The sequence below is a fragment of the Triturus cristatus genome, chromosome 8 (genome assembly GCF_964204655.1).
Source record: "Triturus cristatus chromosome 8, aTriCri1.1, whole genome shotgun sequence".
NCBI lineage: Eukaryota > Metazoa > Chordata > Amphibia > Caudata > Salamandridae > Triturus > Triturus cristatus.
The window spans coordinates 413,441,734-413,469,426 of NC_140591.1; the positions used below are offsets into that span (position 1 = coordinate 413,441,734).

General features: G+C 46.9%; 2 protein-coding genes across 4 annotated transcripts in view; both read left to right on the forward strand.

Moving 5' to 3' along the window:
• Nucleotides 1–27,693, forward strand: part of AKAP11 (A-kinase anchoring protein 11) — a 245,571-nt gene that overhangs the window by 103,713 nt on the left and 114,165 nt on the right. For all 3 annotated transcript variants that reach the window (XM_085621811.1, XM_085621810.1, XM_085621812.1), the window contains exons 8-9: nt 8,805–9,072; nt 17,296–21,859. In XM_085621811.1, the coding sequence (XP_085477937.1) occupies nt 8,805–9,072; nt 17,296–21,859 (4,832 nt within the window). The remainder of the gene's footprint in view (nt 1–8,804; nt 9,073–17,295; nt 21,860–27,693) is intronic.
• Nucleotides 13,575–15,820, forward strand: LOC146802222 (uncharacterized). The gene is made up of 2 exons (XM_085621813.1): nt 13,575–15,591; nt 15,682–15,820. Exon 1 carries the CDS (start codon nt 13,582–13,584, stop codon nt 15,556–15,558), a length of 1,977 nt encoding a protein of 658 aa, XP_085477939.1. The 5' UTR covers nt 13,575–13,581; the 3' UTR covers nt 15,559–15,591; nt 15,682–15,820.

Sequence of the window (27,693 nt, forward strand, 5' to 3'; positions counted from 1 at the left end):
ATCATTACGTAGGTCTTGTTAAATTAACTTTGCGGTTCAGTTCCTCCATATACAGTGTATATGAATCTAGCAGCAACTGAAGCCCATTTGCTTTACTAGCCAGAAGCACTGCATCATCTGCATATAGCAAGGAGGGTATCAATCGAGACACAATCTTAGGTAGGACAACAGTGGACTGCAAGAGAGCCACAATTTAGTATGATTAACACGGTGCAGTGGTCGGAAACTGGCTGCAACACAATCTCCCATAGAGAAATGGGAGTCCCTGTAAATCCCTGGAACAGTGCAGGTATATATAGGGGGGCACCAAGGGTGCCCCCTCGGCCTCCTTCCGGAGGCCGCGGAATCAGGGGGCCCCCAAAGTCACTTCCGACAGGCTTTCTATGTTGGAAAACCCGACATGCAAAGCCTGTCAGAAACAGACATAATCCTGACTGCAGAAACGCCATCCGTAGAGGATTATGTTGCGGTTCCGACTGAAAGCCATATGTGTTCACCGGCCGGTTTAAATTCCGACTGCCGTAATACGACGATCTGAATTCAAACCAGGGATGTCGGTCAGAGCTTTCCGACCAGCATCCGAATTAGGACCAGAGTTTTATTAAGATGGCCTCAGGGCATCCATATTGGCCCTTCATGTGCATCAAAAAACGTTTGAATTACCTTTCAATGGCTCAGACCTTTTTAGGTCTCGGCCTGCGTAGGCTGCGTTTGCGCAGTCTCGCCGGCGAGATCTTATGTTTCTTAGTGTGGGGCTTCAACCCGTCCCTCTTCTCCATTGGCTGGCTTCCTAAACGGCGGCCAGCCATTGGAGGAGAGGGGAGTCTGTCCATTTAAGCCCCGTCTTTTTCGGATTCGGGGGCGTGTTTTTTAGTTTCTTTCTCTCCTCTGGAATGTACACATTCCAGCCAATGGGAAGAGGAGAGAAAGAAAACCACGCCCCCGAATCCAAAAATGACGTTGCGTTTCTCCGAGGCATTTCTGCTTGACCTCGGAGAAAGATGGTGGTGCTCATGGCGTCATCCCTGTCCACGGCCCAGGTTGGTGTTCGTCCCCTCCCCCTGCTCTTGGCTCCCTCGGTGCTCCTGTGTCCGGCTGCTGCTCTGGTCTCCTCCCCCTGTCCTCTCCGGCTGGCGCTGTTCGCTCTCCTCCCCCTGGCGCTCGCTCCCTCTCCTCGGGCTAATGATGGTGGTGTTCATGGCGGGCCGAAGCTACCCCGTGCCGCGCAGCTCTGACGGATGGGCCTGCTCCGGGAGAATCTGCGGCCTCCCGCTTGGGTGATTTGTCCCCTCGCCCTCTCTCGCCTCAGCGCTGCTGCATACTCTCGGCCCCTCCCTTCTCCTGGGCTCTCCCCCCCCACCCTACGCTCCTGTCCGTGTTAAGTGAGACCCTCGGGGTCCCGGCGTCAATTTACTTTGGAGGATGCCCAGGTGAGTCAGCAACTAAATTCCTGATCTTTAGCAGCAACAATTTAGTTTGTGTTGAGAACATTTGAACAGGAGGTGAAGTGGGTGCCACTTCTTCTTTGGCTCCCAAGATCAATGTGTATGTGTCTAGATCTATGTGTGTGTGTGTGTGGCTCCCTATGTCTGTGTGTGGTTCTGTATGTGGGTGTGTGGCTCTGTGTGTGTGGCTGTGTGTGTGTGTGTGTCTGTGTGGCTGTGTGTGTGTGGCTGTGTGTGTGTGGCTCTGTGTGTGTGTGGGTGGCTCTGTGTGGGTGGCTCTGTGTGTGTGTGGGTGGCTCTGTGTGTGTTTGGGTGGCCCTGTGTGTGTGTGGGTGGCCCTGTGATTGTGTGTGGGAGGCTCTGTGTGTGTGGGAGGCTCTGTGTGTGTGGCTCTGTGTGGGTGGCTTTTTTTGGTAGGTGGCTCTATGCGTGGTGGCTCTGTCTGTGTGTGGGTAACTGTGTGTGTGTGTGTAGGTGGCTCTGTGGGTAGCTCTATTTGTGTGTGAGTTGCTCTATGTGAGTGGCTCTGTGTGGGTGGCTCTGTGTGTGTGGGTGGCTTTGTGTGTGTGGCTCTGTGTGTGAGTGCAAATGCAATAGGTCTCGCATTTGAGAGTGATTAAGCTATTGACATTGTAAATAACAATGCTGTTTCTTTAAATGTTTTAAAAACAGAAACATAAACAAAAATAAAGTCATGAGCAATGCCAATAGCTCTAACGTTAACAATGCCGAGACCATTGCATTGTAAATGCCTGTTTAGACATCATGCAGGAGAAATCCAATAAATATAAACCTGGTAGTGATCTTGAAATATGTGGGTGTACAACTGAGGATAAAGCTCAATGCACATGTACACATCTTTGGACCAGGTAAGCAGTACACTTTCTAATTTAAAAAGAGTGGTTCCATGCTAGGTTTTCTACCCATTATGGCTATGAAGAAGGCAAACAAATGGGTGAAAATAAATAAATAAAATCAGAATGGTGATGCATAATTGTTGGAAAGTGGGTTACTGGTTGAGGTGGTTAAACCCTGCTCAAGCAGCAACCACAATTCTTGTCAGGGTGAAACGCAAGAAAACCCCACATTAACCTGTACTTAACCTTCCGGTAGCTTGGCACAAAAGCAGTGAGGCTTAACTTAAAGGCAATGTGTAAAGTATTTTTACTGCACTCAAAGAACAGAATTAAAGTGAAAACACAACACCAGAAAAATCCCACTCCAATTTAGAAAAATAGAGTAAATTTTAATAAATTATTTGACATCAAGACAACAAAAATCTAGCCAGTAGAGATGGAAATATGCAATTTTAAAGATTTAGGTAAAGATAGTGCTTAAAAACACAAACCACCAAATGTGATTCTCTCGTTAAGCCGGACTGGGGTAAAGTCACAAGTTCAGGATGACCGCGATGGAGTCCGAGCCTGATACAGGGATCAAGTTAGGCCCGCTGGACAGAGTACCTTAAATCCTCGTTGCGGAGAGATATGTGGTCCCGCGTTGAGGATGTGCCGCGCAGCTGCAGGTCTGAGGAGCTGCGGGTTGCAATTCAAGGGCCCATGTTGAGGATGGTCACACAGTGGCGGCTCCGAGGAGCTGCGGGGCATGTGATGCAAGGTACTGTGTCAAGGATGTGTGAGCTGCGAAGCAAGGTCCTGCATTAAGGGTGTGTTGCACAGTGGCAGTTCTGAGGAGCTGTGAGGTCCTGCATTGCACAGCGGCAGTCCTGATGTGAGGCTACGTGGCAATGTGTTGTGCTGTGTCAGTTCTGCTAGGACCACAGCCGGGATTAGCAGGGCATCTTCAGGCCCACTTCAAATGGGGGACTTGGGTGGGGTAGGACTCACAGCAGGCAGAGTTCAGGTGCAGGCTCAGTGGTTGGAGCCTTTTCTGTCCCTGAGGCTCTGACCAGGTGGCCATCCAACTAGCCTTTGGAGTCACTTTGGTGGTCCTGGGTTCAAGATGCATGTTCATTTCTTCACACTCAGGTAGCAGAGCAGCAGTCCTTCTTGCAGCAGAGCAGCACAGCGGCCCTTCTTCTGAGTTTTCCACAAGTCCAGATGTGTACTGAAGACTTTGGTCTGGGAGTCCAATATTAATGCCTGGTGTCCATTTTGAAGTAGGCGAAGTTTCTAGAGTCCTCCCCCTACAGATGTGTCTGCAATTTCCTGTCTCCCTACCCTGGCCCCAACTTGTCTGGGGGCACACTACTTGTATGAAACACTTTGTGAGTGTGATGAAGCAGTCTTTGTGATTCGCAAGTGTGGTAGGGGACGGCTTTGCCACCCAAGTCAGAGTTGGCCTATCCTGCCAACTCTTATTCCCTATTTGTCCCACTGTCTGGGAGTAATACAGAAAGACCAGCTGCCAGCTGCACCTATTCATATAACCCATGGTACAGGCAGCAGGCACCAAATAGTCAGGACAAGAAAATGCCAACTTTCTAAAAGTTACATTTTTAGAATTGTGACTTAAAATCCAACATTACCATTAAAGAGGGGTTTAAATTACAATTCTTTAACAACCAAACCTGACTTTCCTATCTGCTCTCAATTGAAGGTAAACACTTGTTAAATGTAATAAGGTAACCAAATGTTATTCTATGGGAGAGGCAGGCTTGCAGTGGTGAATATCAAATTTAAAGAGTTTCTCACTACCAGGACATGTAAAGGTTAAAAATACATGTCCAACTTTTAAAATACACTACACCCTGTTCTATGGGCTGTTTAGGGACTACCCCAAAAAGAAAGGTATAGGCCTGGCAAAAGGTTTATATTGCTAGTCAGAATGGCAGTTTAAACTGTACAGGCTGGCTGCAATGGCAGGCCTGAGACATGTTTAAAAGGCTACCTAAGTGCACAATCAGTGCTGTAGGCCCACTATTAGCATTTAATTTGCAGGCCCTGGGTACCTGTAGTACCACTTTACTAGGGACTTACAAGTAAAGTAAATGTTCCATTTGGAAGTAAGCCAATTTTACCATGTCTAAAGGAGCTGGCACAAGCACTTTAACACTGATTAGCAGTGACAAAGTGCACAGCCTAAATGGCAACAAAACTAGTTCAGAAAACAGGAGGGGTGAAGGCAAAACGTTTGGGAGTGACTGCAGAGAGGGCCAAGTCGAACAGTAATCATTTTCTTTTTTATCTGCATCAAGACTGGATATGCTTGCTATATCTGCAGGATATCTAGGGTTAACATTTGGAAAAAATCAAAAAAATCCATATAACACAAGGCATCTCCACTTTTGACATGAAAGGTTTCTTTCCATAAGTCCAAAAATTCTATTTCTCCACGAGTCAAGCCCCTTCTGTTTGGCAAGTGTCTTCTCTTTTGTGAGATATGGCTTTGTGCCAATCTAGAGACATTTAGGGAGTTAAATATAAGAACTCTGCAGGAATGTGTGGAGATCAGCGATGTCAGAAGTCAGGAAATTGGGACGACAAAGTTCATCTGTCTGAGCATGGAAAGCTGCCCCTAAGATGGTGGTGATGCAAGAATAATCTCTTGGCCTGAGTTCTTTTTCATTTTCTGATTTCCTCACAAACAGTGGAATCCGTCTCCTCGCTAGAGGGATGGGGTGCTCTTTGGGAAATCTGACCTCTCACGGGCTCTGGATCTACTATGGAGAAGGGTTCTAACATCAACATTGAGTTTGGGGAAGAGCACCTATCTCTGAAGTCTTACTTCAGATGTCCACATGCCCACTTTGTGAACAAGAGTTGAGTAACGAAGTCCAGAGTGCTGTCCCAAGAAACTCAGTTTGGCATTGGATGCTGTCTATAGGCAGTCAACTGACTGCATCACATGTTCCAGGTCAGCAAAATTCAAAAGCAATCACAATGAGGCAGAATTTGTCAGAACTAGAAGAATGAGTGTTAGCCAAGCTATGGCAGATAGTTTCTCTTGTTGGGTGTATCCAGAAATAGAGGTGTTGGAAACAGAACAAATGCTTTAACACATGGAGATGGGAGAGCCAGTTATTTGTGACAGTGTCTGCTTTGCCTGTATCCGAGACAAGTGAGCGTAATGCACCCAGGTAAATCGGTGCTTGCTTCACAATTTCTCAGACAGTAAACTTTCTCTGAGATAATGTGAAAAATGAAATATATATACACATATATATACATATATTCCTCACCCATAGGTAACACCTGTGGCATGCTTCATCATTGGACCAATATCTCCCCTCTCCTTGTGTTAATGCAGAGTAAAATAGGGAAGCAGAGGGTATACCCTTATCATATACTTCTCACTCTTCTTCAGTGTATAAAAAAATGAAACCGAAGAAACACAGAATTTCCCTCTTATGTTTACAGATTTCTAGAACCTCTGTCCCTGTGAAATGCACTTTTGATGATTTGGTCAAGATGATTTCTCTAAGCTTTTTTTCTGATTAGGTTTTATTCCCAGGGTGGTCACTAAGTTCGAGCTCAGCAATACAAAGATGATTCTTATTACCACAGTTTACTGTGACAATGGTGTTATCAGGACCTCCATCAGATGTCCCTCCAGCTGCAAAATGAACCTGCCAATTAGATTTCCAGGATTTCCATGATATCTGTCGGGATCTTTCACCCCAGTTTTCCATTGCTGAGCTTGACTTCCTGGCTCCAGAAGTCTTGCGATTAGGCACTCCAAGATCTCTGCTGACTGCATGGTCATTCAGAGAAAGGCAAAGTATCCTTCCATGAGCTCTTCATGTGCTTTTAATTTAAAGAGATTTTACTTCTGGTGCATCAGCAAGCAGCTGAAACCGTGGACATGTCAGCAAAAAATGGTACTTCCGTACCTTTCTCTGGTAAAGTTTGGTTTACAGTTCTCTTCTATTAGTTTCTGATGGATACTTATAGCCGTAGATTCCTAATCATTCAGAATATTCACAAGGCTCCAGAATGGATATGGAAATCTTCACATCAGTGCTTCCACGAGCCACTAGATGGCACTGTGCGGCTCCTTGTTGACTTTATTCCACCCCGGAAGTGATGGAGTGAAGCTGCATGTAAGCACTACCCCTGCGCACCGACATCCATCCATCCATCCATCCATCCATTCATTCCTTTATTTCTGCACCTACGAATGCAGACCCGGAGCTCCACTCCCCTTTACATTGGTTGATGAATCCTTTCAAAAATCTCTTTTACCAATTTACATAGGAACAATGCCCCCATTGAAGGCTACTGGTTTCAAACCATGCCATGACTGCCTGAAACTGATGTCTGTGACTGACGCACACAAGTTCTGCCTTCACTGTTTGGGCTTGAGGCATAAATCCTAAATGTACAAAGATTGTGCTCTCATGCACCTGAAGGCGATACGAGAACGTGAATACAGCTGTATTCCTCCGAACACTGAAAGAAGGCATAGACCTCATGCAAGTCCCGCTCCCAAGTTGAAGACGTGGTCCCATTCCCGCTCTGTAGGACCTCGTGGAACAGGTCTTCTTTGTGGTCGAAGACGTCTGGCAAGTCAAAGTCAAAATCGAAGAAGATGCATAAGAATTTGAAGCAGAATTCAACCTCATTCGGCAACTTTCTGCCAAGAATAGTTTGGACTGCGTTAAGGCGCCAATCGATCTTGCGTCTGATCCCTGCTCGAGGAGCCGATTCCACAACTGCTCCTGTTGATTCCTAAATTTCTAAGCCATCATGGACACAGCAGCGGGTCGAGGCCTAAAAGAAGACCATTCTACATATTTTTGGCATTCTTATAGCTCTTTCTGGCCTGCCTTCAGGTCCAAGGATACAAGAGGGCCTCTAGGTGGTTTCTGCCGCTATATCCACCCTCTGTGATGTCTGAGGCCCTCAAACCTGCCTCAGGTTCTGCACTAACTCTGGTTCCGTCTTCCTGTCTGGCTTCAAGGTCTGTACTGATTCCCTCTTCATCGACGCTGGGCCAGAAGTCTCCGAAGGATGAGCCCCTGCCAACTCTTGTGTCTGACACTGAACTGAATCCTTCTTCACCCTGACCAAGGTCGCTCTATGATTCCACTCCAGTGCACCTGGTTCCCATGTGGTCCAACTCAGACAAAGCACTGCCCCTACCACGGAGCCTTCCCCAGAGGCTCCATTACCTTTTTGCACAGATTCTGATCAGAGTTTGCCTCCACCTGCCAATGACGATGGTGATGATAATGATTTACCCAAACACTACCATAACGACCGTGTATATATGGATTTGCAGGATTCAAGTGTACTTCCCTTTATACAGAAACGACTTTAGTTTCCCCTTTGGGGCACTCAACCACCCCTTGGGAGGCACAATCAGACATTTTCTCCAAGGGTGGCAGTTCATCACATTTGACAGATGGGCCCCTCCATATCGCCCAGCACGGTTATGCACTTCTGGTACAGGGCTTACTGGCCGCAGAGGCAATTGAGATGGTGCCGGCGCCGGAAGTGGGGACCGGTTGTTATAAATCTGTGGCTGAATTTGGCATGGTACGGCTGGTGGTGCAAAGCAAGTGTTCCAAGGAGGACGGCACAGTGTGGACCGGATTCGTCCTACTCCTTGGGAAATGCCACGGGTGGCAGTGTCTTCTATATGCGATTCGGAGAAACTTCACAACTACATCTGGTCTAGTGACAGGTGGATAGAACTAGAATTCTGACCCTTAGGATTCCGGGCCTCTCATTGAGAGGATGTTGAATGCCTGGAACCTATACCCATGGGTGGTGGGAGTCATTGAGGCAAATTAGTAAACAACTAAGCTGAATCGTTGATATTGAAATAGATTGGAAACTTAAAATTATGTTAGAGCAAAGAGAGGACCAAGGATTGCCTAAATATAAACTTCTGTTCTGTAAAGTGTGATTGGCTGTTGCCAGGCAAAATATAGAGTGACTGTGGGTGGGAAAACAGCACTGAAGGTGATTGATGTGGATTGGAGCAGCACAGCAGCAAGACATTTATATAGGAGTACTAGGTAAGAGTAAGTGAATGCCTAAAGTAGGATCAGACGATGTGGGCAAAATGCTGAAACATATAATCTGGATTGTGAGTAGGAACAGAATTTATATCATACTATATACCATCATACAGTATCCGTTTAGGAGGGAGGTTACATACTGGAAAGAAATATACTATGAATGCCGACAATGGGGAAAGCTGACTGCTTTTTACCACTTGATGTCACAATAGATTACCGGTGAAGCTTGATCAGATGTTTTGTATTTGACAATATAACATGGATAATGTATGTGCCATTATTTTATGTGGTAATGAGATCTTCCCCTTCTTAATGAAGACTGTAAGTGACATTTGATACTGTGTCTGATTTAAAACAATCACACAAAACAATCCATTTGGTAATCCTAATTTAATTAAGTTATTATCTGTTTGCATTTTATCTCTTTGTAGACTCACCTTACTCGAATACTTTGTCTAATGAGGACTTCACCTACATTTCCAAGGGTCAAAGTTGATTCCATATTCAACCTTCTGAGCAAGTATACTACGAGTGTGAGATACACTCTTGATCTCCACTCTCTACAGAAGCTGCACCCTGAATCTTCACACACAGAAGATGACGACACCAATCAATCTGTGTCTTCTATTGAGGATGATTTTGTCACTGCTTTTGAACATTTAGAGGAAGAGGAACCTCTAGCCACACGTGAAGTCCTTGGTAAGTTCCTAACTATCTGGAGTGTTTCTTGTTGTGTGTATCTTGGAAAATGGATCTTCACATTAACATTACAGTGGAGCCCCAGAAACTCTTTATTAAGATGAAGAGGGCTGGAAAAAAGTAGTCTTCCAAGTCCTTTTATTCCACCAACAGCACAGCTCAAGTACAACCTCCTTGCTCCTCTCCCAGTTGTGCTCAAATCACCCAACTTTGCACTCGTTAACGTGGCAGCCCTTCAAGGGTCACTGTATAGAATGCACAGGTCAGTGACCACTTAAAGAGCTAGTTGCAACACTCATCGGTACAACTGCACAGCTTGATCACCTATTGTTCCACATACAAAACAGATCTGTGTCAAACGTGTTCATATTTGTACACTTAAGCTAGACTCTTTCACTGATAAGTCGGCTTTGGAAATTTTAATTGATACTTGTTTACTTTAGATTGTTTTTAGTATGCTTTCTGTTGTCAATACCCTTTGCATTGTGCCATCTAATAATGCCCTCACCCATTGTAGTAATTTAGTGATTTAAGGAAGGTGTATTCAGAGATATAGAAAACTGGGCTTTTGTTGCAGTTGTCCCCCCATTTGTATTATCCCCTTTTTAGCTACTAGGTGTTCATTTTTGACTCTGACATTGCACTGAGGCCTGATAACCAAACCTCCGTGCCAGCACTCCTTCCCTAAAACAAGGTGAAGTGTAATTGTTCTATGATTGGCTAAGGACTTTAGCACCCCTGTAAGTCTCTAGTAAAGGAAACCCGAGGTACCTAGGACATGGGTGTTAAAGAGGGTCTCTAAGGACTGCAGCATATCCTATGCCGATCTAAGAGACCCACATACAAATTCCACACAGACTGCCATTACAGGCTGTGTGACATAATGCAACTCATGAGTGGAAACATGACATGACACAATCCGGTGTGTCATGCCAAAAGCATTGCATCTAATATATGTAAGTCACTTACAGCAGGCCTTTGAGCCCTAAAGCAGGGTGCATTATATTTTTTGTGATAGATGTCTGCATGAACAGAAATGCCCTTGTTGCAAATGAGCAGGGTAGCTATCTTGAGGCGTGTACTGTGCACTCATCAAAACGAGTTTTGCAGCGTGAATCTTTCTGGATTCACTATGCTGTGCATTATTCCGCGGTCTGGTGGTTGAGTCCGGATTCGTAGTCTTTCTTTTGTCTTTTATTTTTTATTTTTTTTGTAGCCCAGGTGGGCGTCGACGTCCCACCATTTGGTGCACCTCTCGTGACGTCGTCCTGCTTCCTGCGGAAGTCCCACCTCGGGGCGCCATCTTCAGATTCTTTTTTCCGCCGTTGGGTCTGGATCGTCATCGTGAAGCTCCAGAGTTTTTGGGCGAAGAAAGAAGAAAAAGCACGCGTTTCATCGAAGAAGAAGTTGAGGAAGACTACAGAAAGGAAGAGCAACAAGCCGGGACGACGAAGAAGGAGGAGAACCTCGAGATCTTCGACGTCCAACGGAGAATGCGCACTCAGGGACACTGAGCGCAGGAATGGACAAAACACCTTTTAAATTCTGCCGTAACTGCCACCACAAATACGCTCAGAAGGACCAACATCCGGTCTGCAACCTTTGCCTGCCAGTTGACTACGAGAGCAAGGACTGCAACGCCTGTTCGGCCTTCACACCGAAGATGCTCCGGGTGAGAGAGACAGAGGAGAGCCAACTACAACATGGAGGGGAAGGGGAAGGCCCCAACACTGTACGAACTGGGCCTCACCACCGACGCCGAAGATAACGTCGCCGAAGGACCTGATGACTTCACGGTCGCAGAGACCGATAAGAAAACGTCTGACAAGGTAGGAGAGTCGTCGAGCACTAAACCCTCGACAGGGCCCCGAAAAACAGAGTCAGACTCTCGAAAAACAGAGTCAAAGTCCTCGAAAGGAACACCGGCGCCGAAAATTTCGACGACCGCGAGTGGATCCAAGGACGAAAGGACCGGCGGATCCTTCGAGAAGGACTCCTAGGTGCCGAAGACCGCCGAAAGGCATAGGTCGTCGAAGCAAGGCCAAGAAAGTGGGCGTTCGACTTCGAAAGATAAAGTCGCGTCGAAAAGACCGGCGCTCGACGTCGAACACGCCTCCGAAATGGAGAAGAAAAAGAGGAGGCTCGAAGCAGAGATGGAGAGCATCCTTCAAAGGAAGGGAGTTCGACGAGAAGATGAAAAAATTCTCTATCCCAACGAAATCATCGTCGAGGAACAGGAGGAGTTCGACGCAGAAGAACTGTCGAAGACTCCCGGAGAGGAAGAAGAAGACCTTTACTATGAGGGTGAAGAATATGAAGAACAACATTCAAACTACGGCTCAGCGCCGTCGACGACGCAGGACTTGGAGTGGCAGGACCTCGACGCCGAAAATCCAGAAGAGCCAGTGGAGACTTACCCTTCGAGGCCTTCGCCGCCAGATGACATATGGGCTTACAACATGGTAGTCAAAAGCGCGGCTGCAGCTTTTGGTGTTAAACTGGAGGAAGAAAAGCCTAAAGCAGACTTTTTACTGGAGACACTGCTCCCTATCCAAACTAGGAGCCAGTTCCTCCCCATGCTCCAGAGTGTCATGATCCAGGGGAACGAGGCATTCAAGGACCCAGCAACATGCAGGTCCATCACACCTAGGACAGAGAAAAAATATAAACACTCCTCCCAGGACCCTCCATACATAAAAGGATCCGTCACAGCAGATTCTATCATTGCATCTACTGCCAGGAAGAGGGCAAATGTCCCAGCAACCTCTGGACCACCTCCAGACAAGGAAAGCAGGAGGATGGACCTGACGGGGAGAAAAATAGAGAGAAACGCGGCAATGCACTGGCGCATGGCGAACTCCAATGCCCTACTGAACAGGCACCAGTACCAACACTGGGAAGAAATGGGGGAACTGATGAAGCACCTCCCCGAGCAATACCAACAAAGAGCTGCGCACCTAGTGGAGGAAGGAAAGAATATAGCAAACTCTTGCCTTAAAACAGCGTTGGATGGAGCAGAAACATCAAGCAGGCTGATGGCAATTGAAATAACAGAAAGAAGGCAAGCCTGGCTCAGGATTTCAGGCTTCAAGCAAGAAGTACAGAACAACATCCTGAACACCCCTTTCAACGGAGAGACGCTGTTCGGGGCACCGGTGGATGAAAAACTCACCCAGCTCAAAAAGGAGAAGGAAACAGCAAGGTCCATGGGGTCCCTGCAATTCAGAGGAATGAGAAGAGGTACCCCGACACGGAGACCTTACGGAAGAGGAGGAAACCAGCCGGGAACGTCACACCAAACATTCCAGCAGGCCCATCAGGGCGACAATCACGGGCAGCAGGCCCAGCACAAAACGACACTGGCAATACCAGCCTCGAGGCCAGTCCTTTCGGAGCAGGGGGAACAGACAAGGCCAGAGACGCAGAGGGGGAGACCAACCCACCTCAAAGTGACTTCACACGGGAAAGAGTGCTCACCCACAAAAACCCTCCGAGGGTGGAGCACAAAAGATCAAAGACGAGAGGGTTACCCATACCAAATGCCAACGAACATGCAACACCAGTAGGCGGCAGACTGAGACGTTTCCTTCAAGAGTGGAAAAAGATAACAACAGACAAATGGATACAGAACATCATACAGTTCGGATACTGTATAGAGTTGGAAAGGAAACCACCAAACAGAAAGGCAAAGAGGAGGGAGCACCCAGGACAGGAGCTAGTGCAACTCGTAGAAGAAGCACAAGAACTACTCCTAAAGGATGCCATAGAGACAGTACCTTTCAAAGAAAGGAACAAGGGAGTGTACTCAAACTACTTCCTGGTACCAAAGGTGGACGGAACACTAAGGCCCATTCTGGATCTACGGTTCCTAAACAAGTACGTAAGGACGCAAAAATTCAAAATGACGTCCCTACAAGAGGTACTCCCGCAAATGAGAGACGGAGACTTCATGTCCACCGTGGATCTCAAAGATGCCTACCTGCACATCCCAATGAACAGGCAGCACAAAGGTCTGTTAAGGTTCGCCATTGGCAAGGAACACTACCAATTCACAACCTTGGCATTTGGGCTAAAGTCCGCACCAAGGGTTTTCACAAAATGCCTGGCGGCAGTGGCAGCGTACCTGCGGAGGGAAGGGATTCATGTATACCCTTACCTCGACGACTGGCTAATAAAGGCAAGTTCACGCGAAAGGTGCGAGGAACACGCACAGCGGGTCACGAACACACTAACGAAGCTGGGATTCTCAATATACTGGGGGAAATCCTCTATGGAACCAGAACAGGTGAAGATCTTCTTGGGGGCAAAGATCAACACCTTACAGAGAACAGTGATGCCCAGCGACAAGAGAACACTGACCCTGCTGAAGGAGACGCGCCTCTACCAGAAGGGGCAAGCTCTGACAGTGAGAACAGCGAGCAAGATCATGGGGATGATGGCGTCATGCATTCACCTAGTTCCCAATGTACGCCTACACATGACGCCTTTGCAGGAATGGCTGTAACGGCAATGGTCACAGGCAAGCGGAAGTTGGGAGGATCTAGTGGTTGTAACGCACGCGGTGCAAGAAGAGATAGCATGGTGGAACAGGGAGAACATAACTATAGGGAAGCCCTTGACACCACCAAACCCAACGGTGACCATCACCACAGACGCATCTCAGATAGGATGGGGAGCACATATGGACAAGCTCAGAGTGAGGGGTCTGTGGACTCCAGCGGATGCGGTCAGACACATCAACTACCTGGAGTTGAAGACCGTATTCCTAGCCCTGAAAGCCTTCCAGAAAAAAGCCAGAAGGTGTTGATACAAACAGACAATACAACAACGATGTTCTACATCAACAAGCAGGGAGGAACACAGTCATTTCCCCTATCCAACCTGGCGCAGGAGATTTGGAGATGGGCCATCCCACTCAAAATAGACCTGCTGGCCATTCACCTACCGGGGAAGGACAATGTGGAAGCAGACTGGCTCAGCAGGCAGACTTCGGCGTCCCACGAGTGGGAGCTCAATGGACAGGAAACGCAAAGGCTATTCAGAAGGTGGGGTACACCGACAATAGACCTGTTTGCAACACACCAGAATGCAAATTGCCAAAGCTTCGCATCCAGACAACCAGAAAAACAATCCAAGGGGAATGCCCTATGGATAAGCTGGTCAAAAACATTTGCCTACGCTTTTCCACCAATACCACTGTTACACAGGGTACTCAACAAGTGCAGGACCAGCAACATGACGCTGATCCTAGTGGCACCACAGTGGGCAAGACAGACCTGGTACTCGCAAATAGTGGAGATGGCACAGGGACCACCACACAAGTTCACCAAGAGAAAAGGACTTACTCTCCATGCAGAACGGAGAGGTTCTACACCCAGAACCAGAGAGCCTCGGCCTAGCGGCATGGCTCCTGAAAACATAGAGTTTGCACACCTTAGGCTACCTCAAAGCACTATGCGAGTGCTCCGGGAAGCAAGGAGACCGACGACGCGGAAATGCTATGGGGAAAAATGCAAGAGGTACACACATTGGTGCAGGAGACATAAACTGCAAATTAAGATGACAAGGGAATCAACGGTGCTAAGATACCTCACGCACCTACTAAAGGCTAAACTATGTTCATCCTCACTAAGGGTACACCTCGCAACGATTGTTGCCTACACACGAGGTGAGACGGGTGAAAGTTTCTTCACATCAAGAGTTGTAAAGCGGTTCCTGGAGGGGGCAAAAAGGATAGCGCCACCAAAACGGATGCCGCCGCCGGCGTGGAACCTCAACTTAGTCCTAACGGAACTTATGAAGGCGCCCTTTGAACCCATTCACAAGGCCTCCCTTCAAATGCTAACAATGAAGACAGCCTTTCTGGTGGCAATAACCTCACTGCGCAGAGTAAGCGAGCAGCAAGCGCTAACGCTGCAAGAGCCCTACATCCAGATACACAAGGACAGAGTCGTAATGAGAACGGACCCACATTTCATGCCGAAGGTGGTGTCGGCATTTCATATGAACCAGACAATACAAATGCCAAGCTTCTTTCAGAACCCTACCACAGGCGCAGAAAGGGCACTGCACACTCTGAACACTAGAAGGGCGGTGATGCACTACATTGAGAGAACCAAGGAGCACAGGAAAACTAAGCAGTTTTTTGTGTCCTTCGCAACCAGCTTCCTGGGTAGGCCAGTAACAAAGGGCACCATCGCGCGATGGATCGCACACACGATACAGTTCTGCCACAAACAGGCAGGGCAAGAACTACCAGAAAGGGCACTGGCCCACTCCACAAGGAAGAAAGGAGCCACAATTGCTTTTCTGGCAAACACACCCATTCAAGACATATGCCTGGCGGCAACATGGGCTTCAGTGCACACGTTCACTAAGCACTACTGCATGGATATACAAATGAACAAGGAAGCACAAGTAGGACAAAAGTTGCTTCAACATATATTCAACGACCAACGCTCATCTTCCACCCAGCAGCCACAATAGTGACAAACCGCTACAAAATCGATGCACAGCATAGTGAATCCAGAAAGATTCACGCTGCAAAACGAATAGTTTCTTACCTGTCGGTGTAGTTTTGCAGCTTGAAGATCTTTCTGGATTCACTAGCGAACCCTCCCACCTCCGCCAGAAAGATGAGGATGGAGAAGAGGGGGGAAAGACAGAGAATGGAGAACAAAGAAGTTTTGAAAAGAAATATGAGAAAGGATAAAATTGAGAAGAAATACGGTTAATGGCCTAGGGTTCCAAAAAAAAAAAAAAAAAAAAAGAATCCGAAGATGGCGCCCCGAGGTGGGACTTCCGCAGGAAGCAGGACGATGTCACGAGAGGTGCACCAAATGGTGGGACGTCGACGCCCACCTGGGCTACAAAAAACAACAACAAAATAGACAAAAGAAAGACTACGAATCCGGACCCAACCACCAGACCGCGGAATAATGCACAGCATAGTGAATCCAGAAAGATCTTCAAGCTGCAAAACTACACCGACCAGTAAGAAACTATTCGTTATCCAGCTACATAATGGTTTTACTGAAACCTATGGTGTTTAGTTTCAAACACCTCGTATTAATAAACCTACACTGATTCCAGTGATGGATTTATTGTTGCGTGCACCGAGAGGGTACCTTAGAGGTGCCCACTGAAATCTACTAGCCCTCTAGTGTGCTGGCTGGCTGGTCCAGTCCAGCCTGCCACCATAGACGAGTTTCTGGCCCCCTAGAAGGTGAAAGCCCCACTCTGAGGACAGAACCAATGCCTGCTCTGGAGAGAGGTGCTATCACCTCCTCCTCCAGGAAGGCTGGTCCCCCAGTCACAGCTTGCAGCACATTCTGACCGGACCGTTCCCCTTTGAAATGAATTGGACACCCGGCGCTGTAACACACCTCTGCACCCATACGCCTCAAGCCTTCCGAGGTGACCTGTTGTTGTGGCCTTGGACCTTGCCCCTTACTCACCTTAAGTCCCGGAGATTAGTCCCATAATTCTCTGTTACGTACCCCAATGCAGTACATATTTTTTTCCCCATAGGATAACATTATCGCACCCAAAAATTGCTCTGTCAGCTCTTGAAAACTGTAAAAATGCATAACTCGAAAAGTACTTACCCGATTCTGATGATCTTGATATCTAAAATCATATAAAAGTATGTTATTTTTATAAATTGGTGTCGTAATTCTTTGAGTGTGTGTGCCTTTGTGTATGCAATAAACACTTAGCACTACCCACTCTATTATATCCTTACTGCTTGCCCATCTACCACAAAACAGAGCTTTTGGGTGTATCATTTGTGCCCCTGTAAACTGATTGGGGTTTGCCTGGACTCTTTACTCAGTGTACCTCTTTTTGGTCCACTATATAAAGAGCCAGGTTCCTACAAGGAACCCAGAGTAACACGAAAGTTAAGATCAAAAAGAAACCAAGTGAGTTGTTTGAAAGTCACAGACATGTTATCAGGTTGCTCACTTCAGACAATTCACTGTGAAGCTGCATAGATCGTTTGTGTTCTTTTGCATTGATTGATCACTTAAAAAATATAAACCCCAAATGCTAAATAAGAAATATATGCTTAACCTTGTATTGCAGCACTAATTCAATCATAGTACACTATTGCATAATAAAGCAACCATTTGCTCTACGTGTTTTCATACTTAAATTACAAAGCATGCCTGTGAATTTAATAACTTCTAGATTTTATATTTGAAGCTTTTTCTATTTTTTCAGGACGTGGCTGTGGCACAACAAGGATCCAGCGTGATGTTGCTTCACAGACTGTGCCTACTCATTGTTTGAATTCTAGTGGATCAAAAATCATTGTGAGCTCTTCCCGCCGTAAATCATCTTCTGCTTCTTTTATCAACATATCAGGACACAAGGAATTGTCTCATTCTCCGCTAAAAAATTCAGTCACTACCTCAGTTTCTGATTTGTGGAACCAGAGAAGTTTCTGTAGGCCCAGCAGTGCCTCTAGCCAAGTACCCCATTTGTTACACAAAGGCCTTCAGCCTTCTTCTCCTGCTGAATCATCTGAATCTGACTGCTCTAGCCCAAGCCCCATAATTTTCTTGGATGAGGAAGGCTATCAAAAAAGCTTGCAGGCTACTCTTGATTTATCACAAATCCCAGTTGCAAAGGATGACATTGAGGACTCAGACTCTGAGGTCAGTGAGTTTTTTGATAGTTTCGATCAGTTTGACGATTCAGATCGCTCCCTTGAAAACTCCTATCATCTTAAAGGGGAAGCTCTGCTTGAAAAGTCACCACAAAAAAGAAAATGTATAAAAGAGAAGTCTTGCTCCACTGGCATGAATCCTCACAGATTTAAGTTTGATCAGCCCACTCTGCCAGCAAACGTAAGAAAGCCAACTCCACGTAAGGCAGAATCTCCTTTTGGTACTCACTCTGACACCCCAGGTTCTCCTCTTCCTGTTAAAACAACTGGAGAAGATGCAGGGTCTTTGTTTAGTCCGATTAGTTCTGCTTTCAGCCCACTTGGAAGCTGTGCCACCTCAGAATGTTGTTACAGACAGTGTGGCCATGGGAATACTATTGGACATGAGTTGTCTTATCATACATACTCAGATTTTGCAGACAGTGTTTCATTTGACATACTGGGTTCTGCACTTCATTCACACTCTAAAATGGTACAGAAACGCAGAAGAAGCCTTCCCTATTTGGGCTTGGTTGTAGCGAAGGAGGAACAGGAAGAAACTGTGAAATGCAAAGGCAAAACTCTTGAGAAGGATGTTGACCGCAAAACTCAGCGGAAGCACAGGACACTCCTAGTAAAAGGAGGCATGCAGAAATTTGCTACAGAACTGGTTGAGAAAAGTTTTGGAAGTGCATTTAAAGATTTGCAGAGAGGTGTTTCAACGTGCACCAATGCGTTGTGCCATTTGGCTTCAAAACTGACTTCGTCTGTGTTTCAAATGGCTTTCTATGAGATTGGATGCCGCCGTGCCTTTTCCTTGAAGGAGCGTGCTATAAGTGGCCTAGCAAGCTTTATGGTAAGTGAAGCTGTGTCAAGTGCACTAAGTGAACTCCAGAGTGTAAAGAAACAGATGTTTACCAACACAGTAGCAAGATTTGCAGCAGATCTTGCGGAGGAACTTGTTTTTGAAGGAATTATGGAAGTATGCCAGTTTTCTCAACCATCTACTCCCACAACTGCTCATCCATGGCCCTTTGATTGTGAAAACAAGGTTGTGAAATCATATGCTAAAGATTTATCTGAATCTGTAATTCAAGAAGCATTTATAGAACTATCCCAGGCTGACGTGACCTTCACCACACAAGCAGCTATAAGTGTTTCTTTGGACAGCATAAAATATGGAAATGCAGAAAGTATGATGCAGTCCACACAGACTTGCACTGCTTCTCCAAATTTTCAAGATCGAGATTTGACCACTTTGAGTTTCTCTCTTGAACCTGAAAGAGCATATAATATACAACAGGCTTTGTTCTTTACTTCTGGTGTTGTAAGTTCAATATCAGTTCCCCTGGCTGGAAGTGCACTTTGCCAGTCGCCAACCAGTTTTATAGGCAACACAAAAGAAAATATTTGTCCCATAGAAAGAACGTGTAGTGATATTATTGATGCATCATACCTTGCAGAAGAAGAGAGAGAGCCCATTTGTTCTGTTGGAAATTCTGATCTATCCTCAGAACTCCGTCATACTACTACTGACCAAATTGATTTGAAACATAGAACTGTTGATGTGAGTAGCAGCAGTGATCAAACGATCAAGCCAGACACCCTCGCCGGCTTCTCTGGAAACATGGTGGATATGATTGTGAATGATGCTTATGAGGTGATAACATCCACCAATGCCACAAAGACCGTGGACGAGTATGCAGATTATCTCACAAGAAAAATAGTTGTGAAACCACCTTCTTATTCACCAAGCCTGCCTATAGATATGTCAAAAACAATGTTTGCAGATCAGCTAGCAAAGTATATCGTAAAGCAGTCAGTAGATGAATCCATATTAATGCAAGCCAGTGAATTGAGAATGGCAGCTTCTGATGTCAACAGTCATATTGGAATAAAAAAAACAGAGCATGGAAAACAAAGGCATGTGTCAAGAAGTGCAGAGCATCAACAGATTCCCCTAAAATGTGTTTCATCATGGCCCTGTGGCCAGGGCTCTATCCAACATACTGTGCTGAAATACTGCCCAGAGGAGCATAAAGGACATGTAGCAGATGTCCTTTCATCACTTGCACCATATGTTGCAGATAAGAAATGTGTGAATGAAGGGGTCACAAGTCCTGAAATTAGAATAAGTGGCACACATGACACGTTTGCAAGTTATGAAATTAAGAAGTCAGTGACAGGTTCTTCAGTGAGCTCAAATCTGCAAACAAATTATTTTTCCTCTTCAATGTTTGATAGTGGAGAAACATTGCAAATGGAGAGTAAACCCAGAGGTCAAGATATAAATTTCAGCTCATTACCAGATCCCCCTCCACCTACTCCTCTGGCACCAACTCAGGTTAGAGCGGACCGAAATCTAAGGAAGGTAACTAAGAAACTCAAGGGTGAATTGGCCAAGGAACACGCTCCTGCCACCCCACCTTCCACACCTCGCAATCCACCTACAAATGGACAGGAATCTGAACAGAATGAAGAGTTTATGTTGAAGCTTGTGACCTCACTTTCTGAAGAAGTTGAAAGTAGTGAAGATGACGAACAATCTGACTCTTCTGTGGGGAAGTCTGAGAAAACGTCAGCATATGCAAGTAACTTGGCAAACCATATTGTTTCTATTGGAACTGAAATGGCATCTTTTTATTTGGATGATAAAGCTGGGCCAGTGGAAATTGACAAAAAACAGTCTCTTTTAGGTCTGCTAAATGAAAGATGGAGCTACACCACATGCATGAAAAACTTCACAGAAGACACTCTCACTTCCCTGTGGAATTATGCAGGTGACATGGCTGCAGCAGTCCTCAATGATGCTAAGAGAACGGCAGTCACAAGGCACCGTAAGCTGCTGCAGCTCAAAAAAGTAAACTGTCATGTTGCTGGTCTTGGCCGTAGGCGAAACAGTAGCGACTGTAGATCGAGCGAAAGGATTTGTGGTATAGCAGGCCAGTGGTCCAGAGAGTCAAGCGGTTCAGTTCTTTCTTTACCTTTGAGTTCAGGTTCTCCTGGACTGACTTCCAAATATCCGAGCTGCGAAAGTGTGACAGATGAGTACGCAGGTCACATTCTACAGGTTCTGAAACGGGAAGGGGCTAGCAGTGAGTTAATCATGGACCAGTATGCCAGCAGACTGGCATATCGAGCTATAAAATCAGGCCTACAGCAAGCTGCACAGGGAATGAAACTGAAATACAACAAGAGAATATTTCCAATGAAGGGCTCACAGGTGACCACTGCACAAGATGGGAATAGGTTTCTGAGCAAAGATTATCCTCAAACAACAGACTTTGACAGACCAACAAAAAATGGCATGAAGCACCATTGTGGAGACAATGCATGGGGAAGTAATGATGACATGCCTAGGAACGAATGTACAGACCTGTTGCATTTTGCAGAATCTCTTGCTCATTCTATAACTTGTGATGTTAGGAGAAAATTAAAAATGTCAACAGTCTGTCTGCCGAAATCTCTGACAGATTCCTGTCTTTACAAACGATCAGCAGTTGATGAGGTAGCAGGTGATATTCTCATAAACTCCTTTTCCAAACCCCTTCTTCCTTTTTCTGAAAAACATAAGTTGTACCACAGTACTGGTAGCTTGAATGAATATGGTTATAGTGAAGGCTTTATTCAAGCCATAGAACAGTATGCCAGAAAAGTGGTGGATGACACTTTAGAACTGAGCCTGAATACTGTTGGTATTCGTGCAGCAGAAAGCGGAAAGAAGGTTGACAGGTATCAAAGCTCTGAAAAAGTGGCTACTTTGTCTGCATCAGACTGTAGATATTGCAAATTGAAGGACTACTGTTACTCTTCCCGGGGAGCGTGTCACTATATGCCTGGTCAAGCGCCCCCATATAGAATTAAGCAACTCTCCAAACCTAAATATAACAATGGTGGTCAAAAGTCAAGAGCTGCTCACATTGATATACCAAAAATTCACATTGACCCAGAGCAGAGGGCCGTGCTTGCGGAAAGAATTGTGACAGCAGCTATCGAGAAAGCTGAGAGAGAACTAAGCAACACAAGTCTTGCAGCTGATAGTGGAATTGGACATGATGCTGTAAGCTTTGCTGAAAGCCTTACTACGGAAATTATGACTTCAGCTATGACCAACATTGGCCATACCTTTAATATCAGGTACGTCTGTTGTTATTCTTGCTTTTTCAAGTGATTTGTGCAATGTAATATAAGCCCCAACTATAATTTCCAGATATGTTATTATATTATGTATCTTGTTACTGTCTGCCTCACTGAATGTTTTCTTCTTGTGTTTCGAATTGCGTCAACTGCACGGCACTAATTAGAGGTCATCATATTCTTGTAAACGCTACAGGGTTTTGCAAAAAATAAATGTTCGAGGCATATGAGCTGCAGATTACACACTGTGCATAGATCGCCATCTGGTGTAGGGCCCGGATGTTTGCAGTTGTTTTTCCTCTTGGAAAGTCTTTGGAAGTCACGAGGTATGTGACTCCTCCTTTGGATCGTATTGCGCATGGGCTTCAGCTCCATCCTCAGATTGTTTTTTCCCGCCATCGGGCTCGGATGTGATCTTCGCGCTCCGGTTCCGAACAGTTTCCAGTTCCTCTATCGACGCGCAATCCTCACCCCATTCGCGGTATTGTTTTCGATCGCGATCTCGACGCGACTCTCCTCGATCAAGACCTTCGATTCCAGTCGTCGACGACGGCCTTCGGGCCTACCCAAGCTCCGGTCCTGGCTAATGGAAAGGAGTCCTTTCAAGAAGTGCCCTCGTTGTGGGTCCAAATTCCCCCACACCGACCTTCACGAAGTCTGTAACCTCTGCCTCTCCCCTGAACACGAGGCTCGAGACTGTCCGGCGTGCAAGTCCTTCCGGTCCAAGAAAACCATTCGAGACCGAAGGGCGCGAAGATCCATGGCACACTCGTCGACGACGATTCCAGACGACATCTTCGAGGAAGGCGTCGACGCTCCAGAGCGACAACACACCGACGAGGGCCTCGTCAGCGCCTCCGAAGCCGACGATTCAGATGTGGAGGACATCACTCCGGCACAGAGGGTCGTGAGTACCGAAGTACCCCCCCCCCCCCCCCCCACACCCTCGACTGCACCGAAAAAGGCTTCGGTCACGCCTTCGCCTCCAGGCCTAGGCAAGACCAAACACACTGCTTCCCACACTGCACCTTCGGGAACGGTAAAGAAGCCTATCAAGCCATCCGGCGGCTCGGGCTCGAGCCAGCCCACTGTTGGTGCCGAGAACCACTCCTCCGCACTGACGCCGAAAAAGAAAATGGCCTCCTCCTCGGCACCGAGCTCCCCACCGAAACTCTTGGCGCCGAAAACCAGCTCCAGCTTCTCGGTACCGACACCATCCTCGGAACCGAGCAAAAAACACAAGGCCACCGACACTGATATCTCGAAACCGAAAACTATCTTGGCACCGAGTAAACAAACTACCCTTTCCCGGCCGCATAGTTCCAAACAGCGGACTAGCGCAGACTCTAAAACAAGCAAACCGACGACCCCGGTGCCTTCGGCGCCGATGGACAAACCACCCTCGGAAGAACATTTTGCACCTGTTCCATTGCAAACGACATTGATCAAGGACCCCAAAACCAGACATTTGATGCTCAGCATCAGAAAGAGACAGCTGGAAAAGCCTACCCCAGCTCCACCTCCTAAAAGGAAGGATTCTGCTACCTCCCCTTTCAGAATGCCTTCACCACCTCCTCCACCCCCTCCACCTTCCCCTCCTCCCCCACCTCATCATTCCCCCACACCCTCTCCGGATGATGATAATGATGATGTCTGTGGGGACGTACCCCATGACTTACCTCCAGGGGACCCCACTCCCACAGGCTCCCAAGACCCATGGGACGACTATAACATCCCTGACATTCCTAACGTCCCGCAAGATGATCTCTACCTTTCGAGACCATCCCCAGCAGAAGACTCATTAGGGTTTAACCACTTACTCCAAAGGGCTGCACACTATCATGGGGTGGATCTCCATACCGACCCCGTGGAGGAGGACTTCCTTCTCGATGCTTTTGACACCACGCATAGGGCCACCTCCATACTGCCCATGCTCAAAGGGGTTAACAAACACGCGCCGGAGGTCTTTAAAGACCCAGTCAGAGCCAGGGTCATTAACCCGCGCATAGACAAAAAATATAAAGCCGCCCCTACAGATCCCGCCTACATCAGAGGGCCAGCACCACTAGATTCCCTAGTAGTGTCTACAGCACGAAAGGGGGCAAACTCCCAAGCGTCAGGCGAAGCACCACCACCTGACAAAGCGTCAAAACTCTTGGACGCATCAGGCAAGCACACTGCATCCCAAGCTGACAACATATGGCGCATCGCTAATACACAAGCGCTACTGGCAAGATACGACAGGGCCCATTATGACGAACTAGAAGCCATAATGCAACACCTCCCTGACAAATATAAAAATAGGGCAAATGAGTTAATTCAGGAGGGCAAAACCATTACCAATACCTCCATCCGCTGTGCCCTAGATGCCGCTGACACCGCCTCCAGAGCCATTAGTACCAGCACCCTCCTCCATCGCCATGCCTGGCTAAGGATCTCAGGTCTTAAACCAGAAGTGCAAGCTTCCATCCTTAACCACCCCTTTGACCAGGAACATATGTTGGGCCCAAAAGTGGATGAGGCCCTAGAAAAAATGAAAAAAGACACCGATACGGCGAAGTCTATGGGAGCCTTACAATCACACCCTCCCAGGCGCTTCTTTCGCCGCTCTTCCGTTCGGAGCACATCCAGAGGCTACTCCTCTGACACCGCTTCCACTTCATATAAGGCCCCTACCCAATCCACCTCTACAAGGGGTTACCAAAGAGGCGGCTACAGAGACAACAATAATAAAGGTAGAGGCAAAACAAACACCGCCCGCTCTGCCTCCGCACCTACTCAATGACTCCCCTCCACTCCCCCTAGACCATCCCACTCCGGTCGGGGGCAGACTCCACAATTTCCTTCCTGTCTGGACTACCATCACCTCAGACAAATGGGTAACACAAATAATTCGGTCAGGCTACTGCCTAGAACTAATATCTACCCCCCAAACATTCCACCCCGACAACGCCCAATGTCACAGGAGCATCTAACACTACTAAAGCAGGAGGTAATCTCCCTCCTACAAAAGGGGGCGATAGAAAGTGTTTCTACCAACCAACAAAATATGGGGGTCTACTCCCTATATTTTCTCATACCAAAAAGGGACGACACTCTACGACCCATCCTAGACCTCAGGCCACTAAACCAATACATACACTCAGACCATTTTCACATGGTAACACTTCAGCAGGTACTTCCACTGCTCTCCCACAACGATTTCCTGACCATTTTAGACCTCAAAGACGCCTATTTCCACGTTCCTGTTCACAACGCTCACAGGAAGTTCCTCAGATTTGTAGTAGACGGCCAACACTACCAATTCAAAGTACTCCCATTTGGAGTCACCACAGCACCACGAGTATTCACCAAGTGCCTAGCAGTAGTGGCAGCTCACCTGCGGAGACAACACATCCATGTCTTCCCATACCTAGACGACTGGCTAATAAAAGCCAGTTCATACAACCAGTGTGTACAACACATGCACGCCACTATCCAACTACTTCACCAACTGGGTTTCACGGTAAACCACGCAAAGTCCCATCTCCAACCGTCCCACGTAAAACAATATCTGGGTGCCACTATAGACACCTCATAAGCGCTAGCCTACCCCAGTTCTGCCAGGATAGCAAGCATTCAAGCTCTACGCGCAAAATTTCAGCCACAACACTCTTCCAGCTCGAGTGTTCATGCAACTAATAGGAATGATGGCCTCTTGCATATTCATAGTACCCCACGCAAGACTCCAGATGCGTCCTCTCCAAGAGTGCCTAGCACGCCAATGGAACCAGGCCCATGGCCAATTAACAGATCTGGTGTTGTTAGACGGTCGTACCCATCGCTATCTGCAGTGGTGGACCACCAAAAACCTTTCTAAAGGGCGACCGTTCCTGGACCCGGTTCCTCAGGTAGTACTTACAACGGACACATCGCTCTCCGGCTGGGGAGTTCACCTATTACATCACACCATGCAGGGCAGATGGACACCTCAACAAAAGTTACTCCACATCAACCATCTGGAGTTACTAGCCATATTTTTAGCCCTAAAATCTTTTCAAACACAGATTTCAGGCAAAGCAGTCCTAGTCCGCACAGACAACATGACAGCCATGTACTATATACAAAAACAAGGCGGCACGCACTCTCCACTGCTCTCTCAGCTAGCACAGAGCATATGGAGATGGGCCATCCCCCAGAAAGTCTTTTTCCTAGCCCAGCCTGTCCCAGGAGTCCAAAACACTATGGAAGATCTGCTCAGCAGACAAACACCACAACTCCACGAGTGGGAACTCCACCCGCAAGTTCTTCACGCGTACTTTCAAATGTGGGGCCATCCATAGATCGACCTCTTCGCCACCCACAAACGCCAAATGCCCAAGCTTCGCCGCCAGATATCCACACCCATTGTCCAAAGGCAATGCAATATGGATGAACTGGTCAGGCAGATTTGCATACGCTTTTCCGCCTCTCCCACTCATTCCATTAGTGGTGCGCAAACTACAACAACACTCCCTCACGCAAATCCTAGTAGCTCCAACTTGGGCCAGACAACCGTGGTACACCACACTGCTGGAACTATCTGTAGTACCGCAACAAAAATTACACCTCTCTCCACACCTTTTAACCCAGAACCATGGAGAGATCAGGCACCCGGACCCAGCTCCAGCTCAGCTCAACCTTGCGATCTTGCTCCTGAAATCCTAGAATTCGGTTATCTAAATCTTCCCCTGACTGCATGAATGTCATTAAAGAAGCTAGGCGACCCACCACTAGAGCGTGCTACGCAGCCAAGTGGAAACGTTTTGTTGTGTATTGTCACAACAATACGATCAATCCCCTAGATGTGTCCATTCCACACATCATAGGCTATTTACTACACCTGCAAAGATGCAATCTAGCCTATACGTCCATTAGACTGCACCTTACAGCCATAGCAGCTTATCTACAAAACAGGCAACATCTATCACTTTTTAGAGTACCTGCCATTAAAGCCTTCATGAAAGGCATCAAAAGAATAATTCCCCCCAGAGTGCCACCCTCACCTGTGTGGAACTTAAATATAGATCTCACCAGACTAATGGGACCTCCCTTTGAACCTCTACACAAATGTGAACTTCAATTCCTAACATGGAAAACCGCCTTTCTTGTAGCCATCACTTCCCTCAGAAGGGTCAGTGAGATACAAGCACTTGCCATTCAAGAACCTTTTCTCCAAATGCACCATAACAAGGTTGTTCTCCGTACTAACCCAAAATTCCTCCCTAAAGTAATTTCGCCTTTTCACCTAAACCAATCTGTAGAACTACCAGTATTCTTCTCGCAACCACAGTCCGTTGCAGAAAGAGCTCTTCACACATTAGATGTCAAACGAGCCTTACTCTACTACATCGAGAGAACACAACCTTTTCGTAAGACCAAACAACTGTTTGTCTCTTTCTCACCACCACACAAAGGCAAACCCATCTCCAAGTCAGGGATAGCTAGGTGGATTGTCAAATGCATTCAGATTTGCTACCACAAAGCAAAACGAACGCTATCCGTTCCCCCCAAAAGCCCACTCTACACGTAATATAGTGGCTTCAATGGCATTTCTAGGGAAAATCCCATTAGATGATATCTGCAGAGCAGCTACATGGTCAACACCGCACACTTTCACTAAACACTATTGTGTAGATGTGCAAACTAAGCAACAGGCTAGTGTGGGCCAGGCTGTTCTCAAAACATTATTTCAAACCACTGTAACAGATACGGGTGGTCGCCGCTAAGGATGAGTACTGCTATAGATTCTATGCACAGTGTGTAATCTGCAGCTCATATGCCTCGAACGGCAAATGCTACTTACCAGTATGCAT

Coding starts and splice junctions, on each gene's coding strand:
- LOC146802222 (XM_085621813.1), top strand. CDS start 13,582: ATGGTCACAGGCAAGCGGAAGTTGGGAGGATCTAGTGGTTGTAACGCA.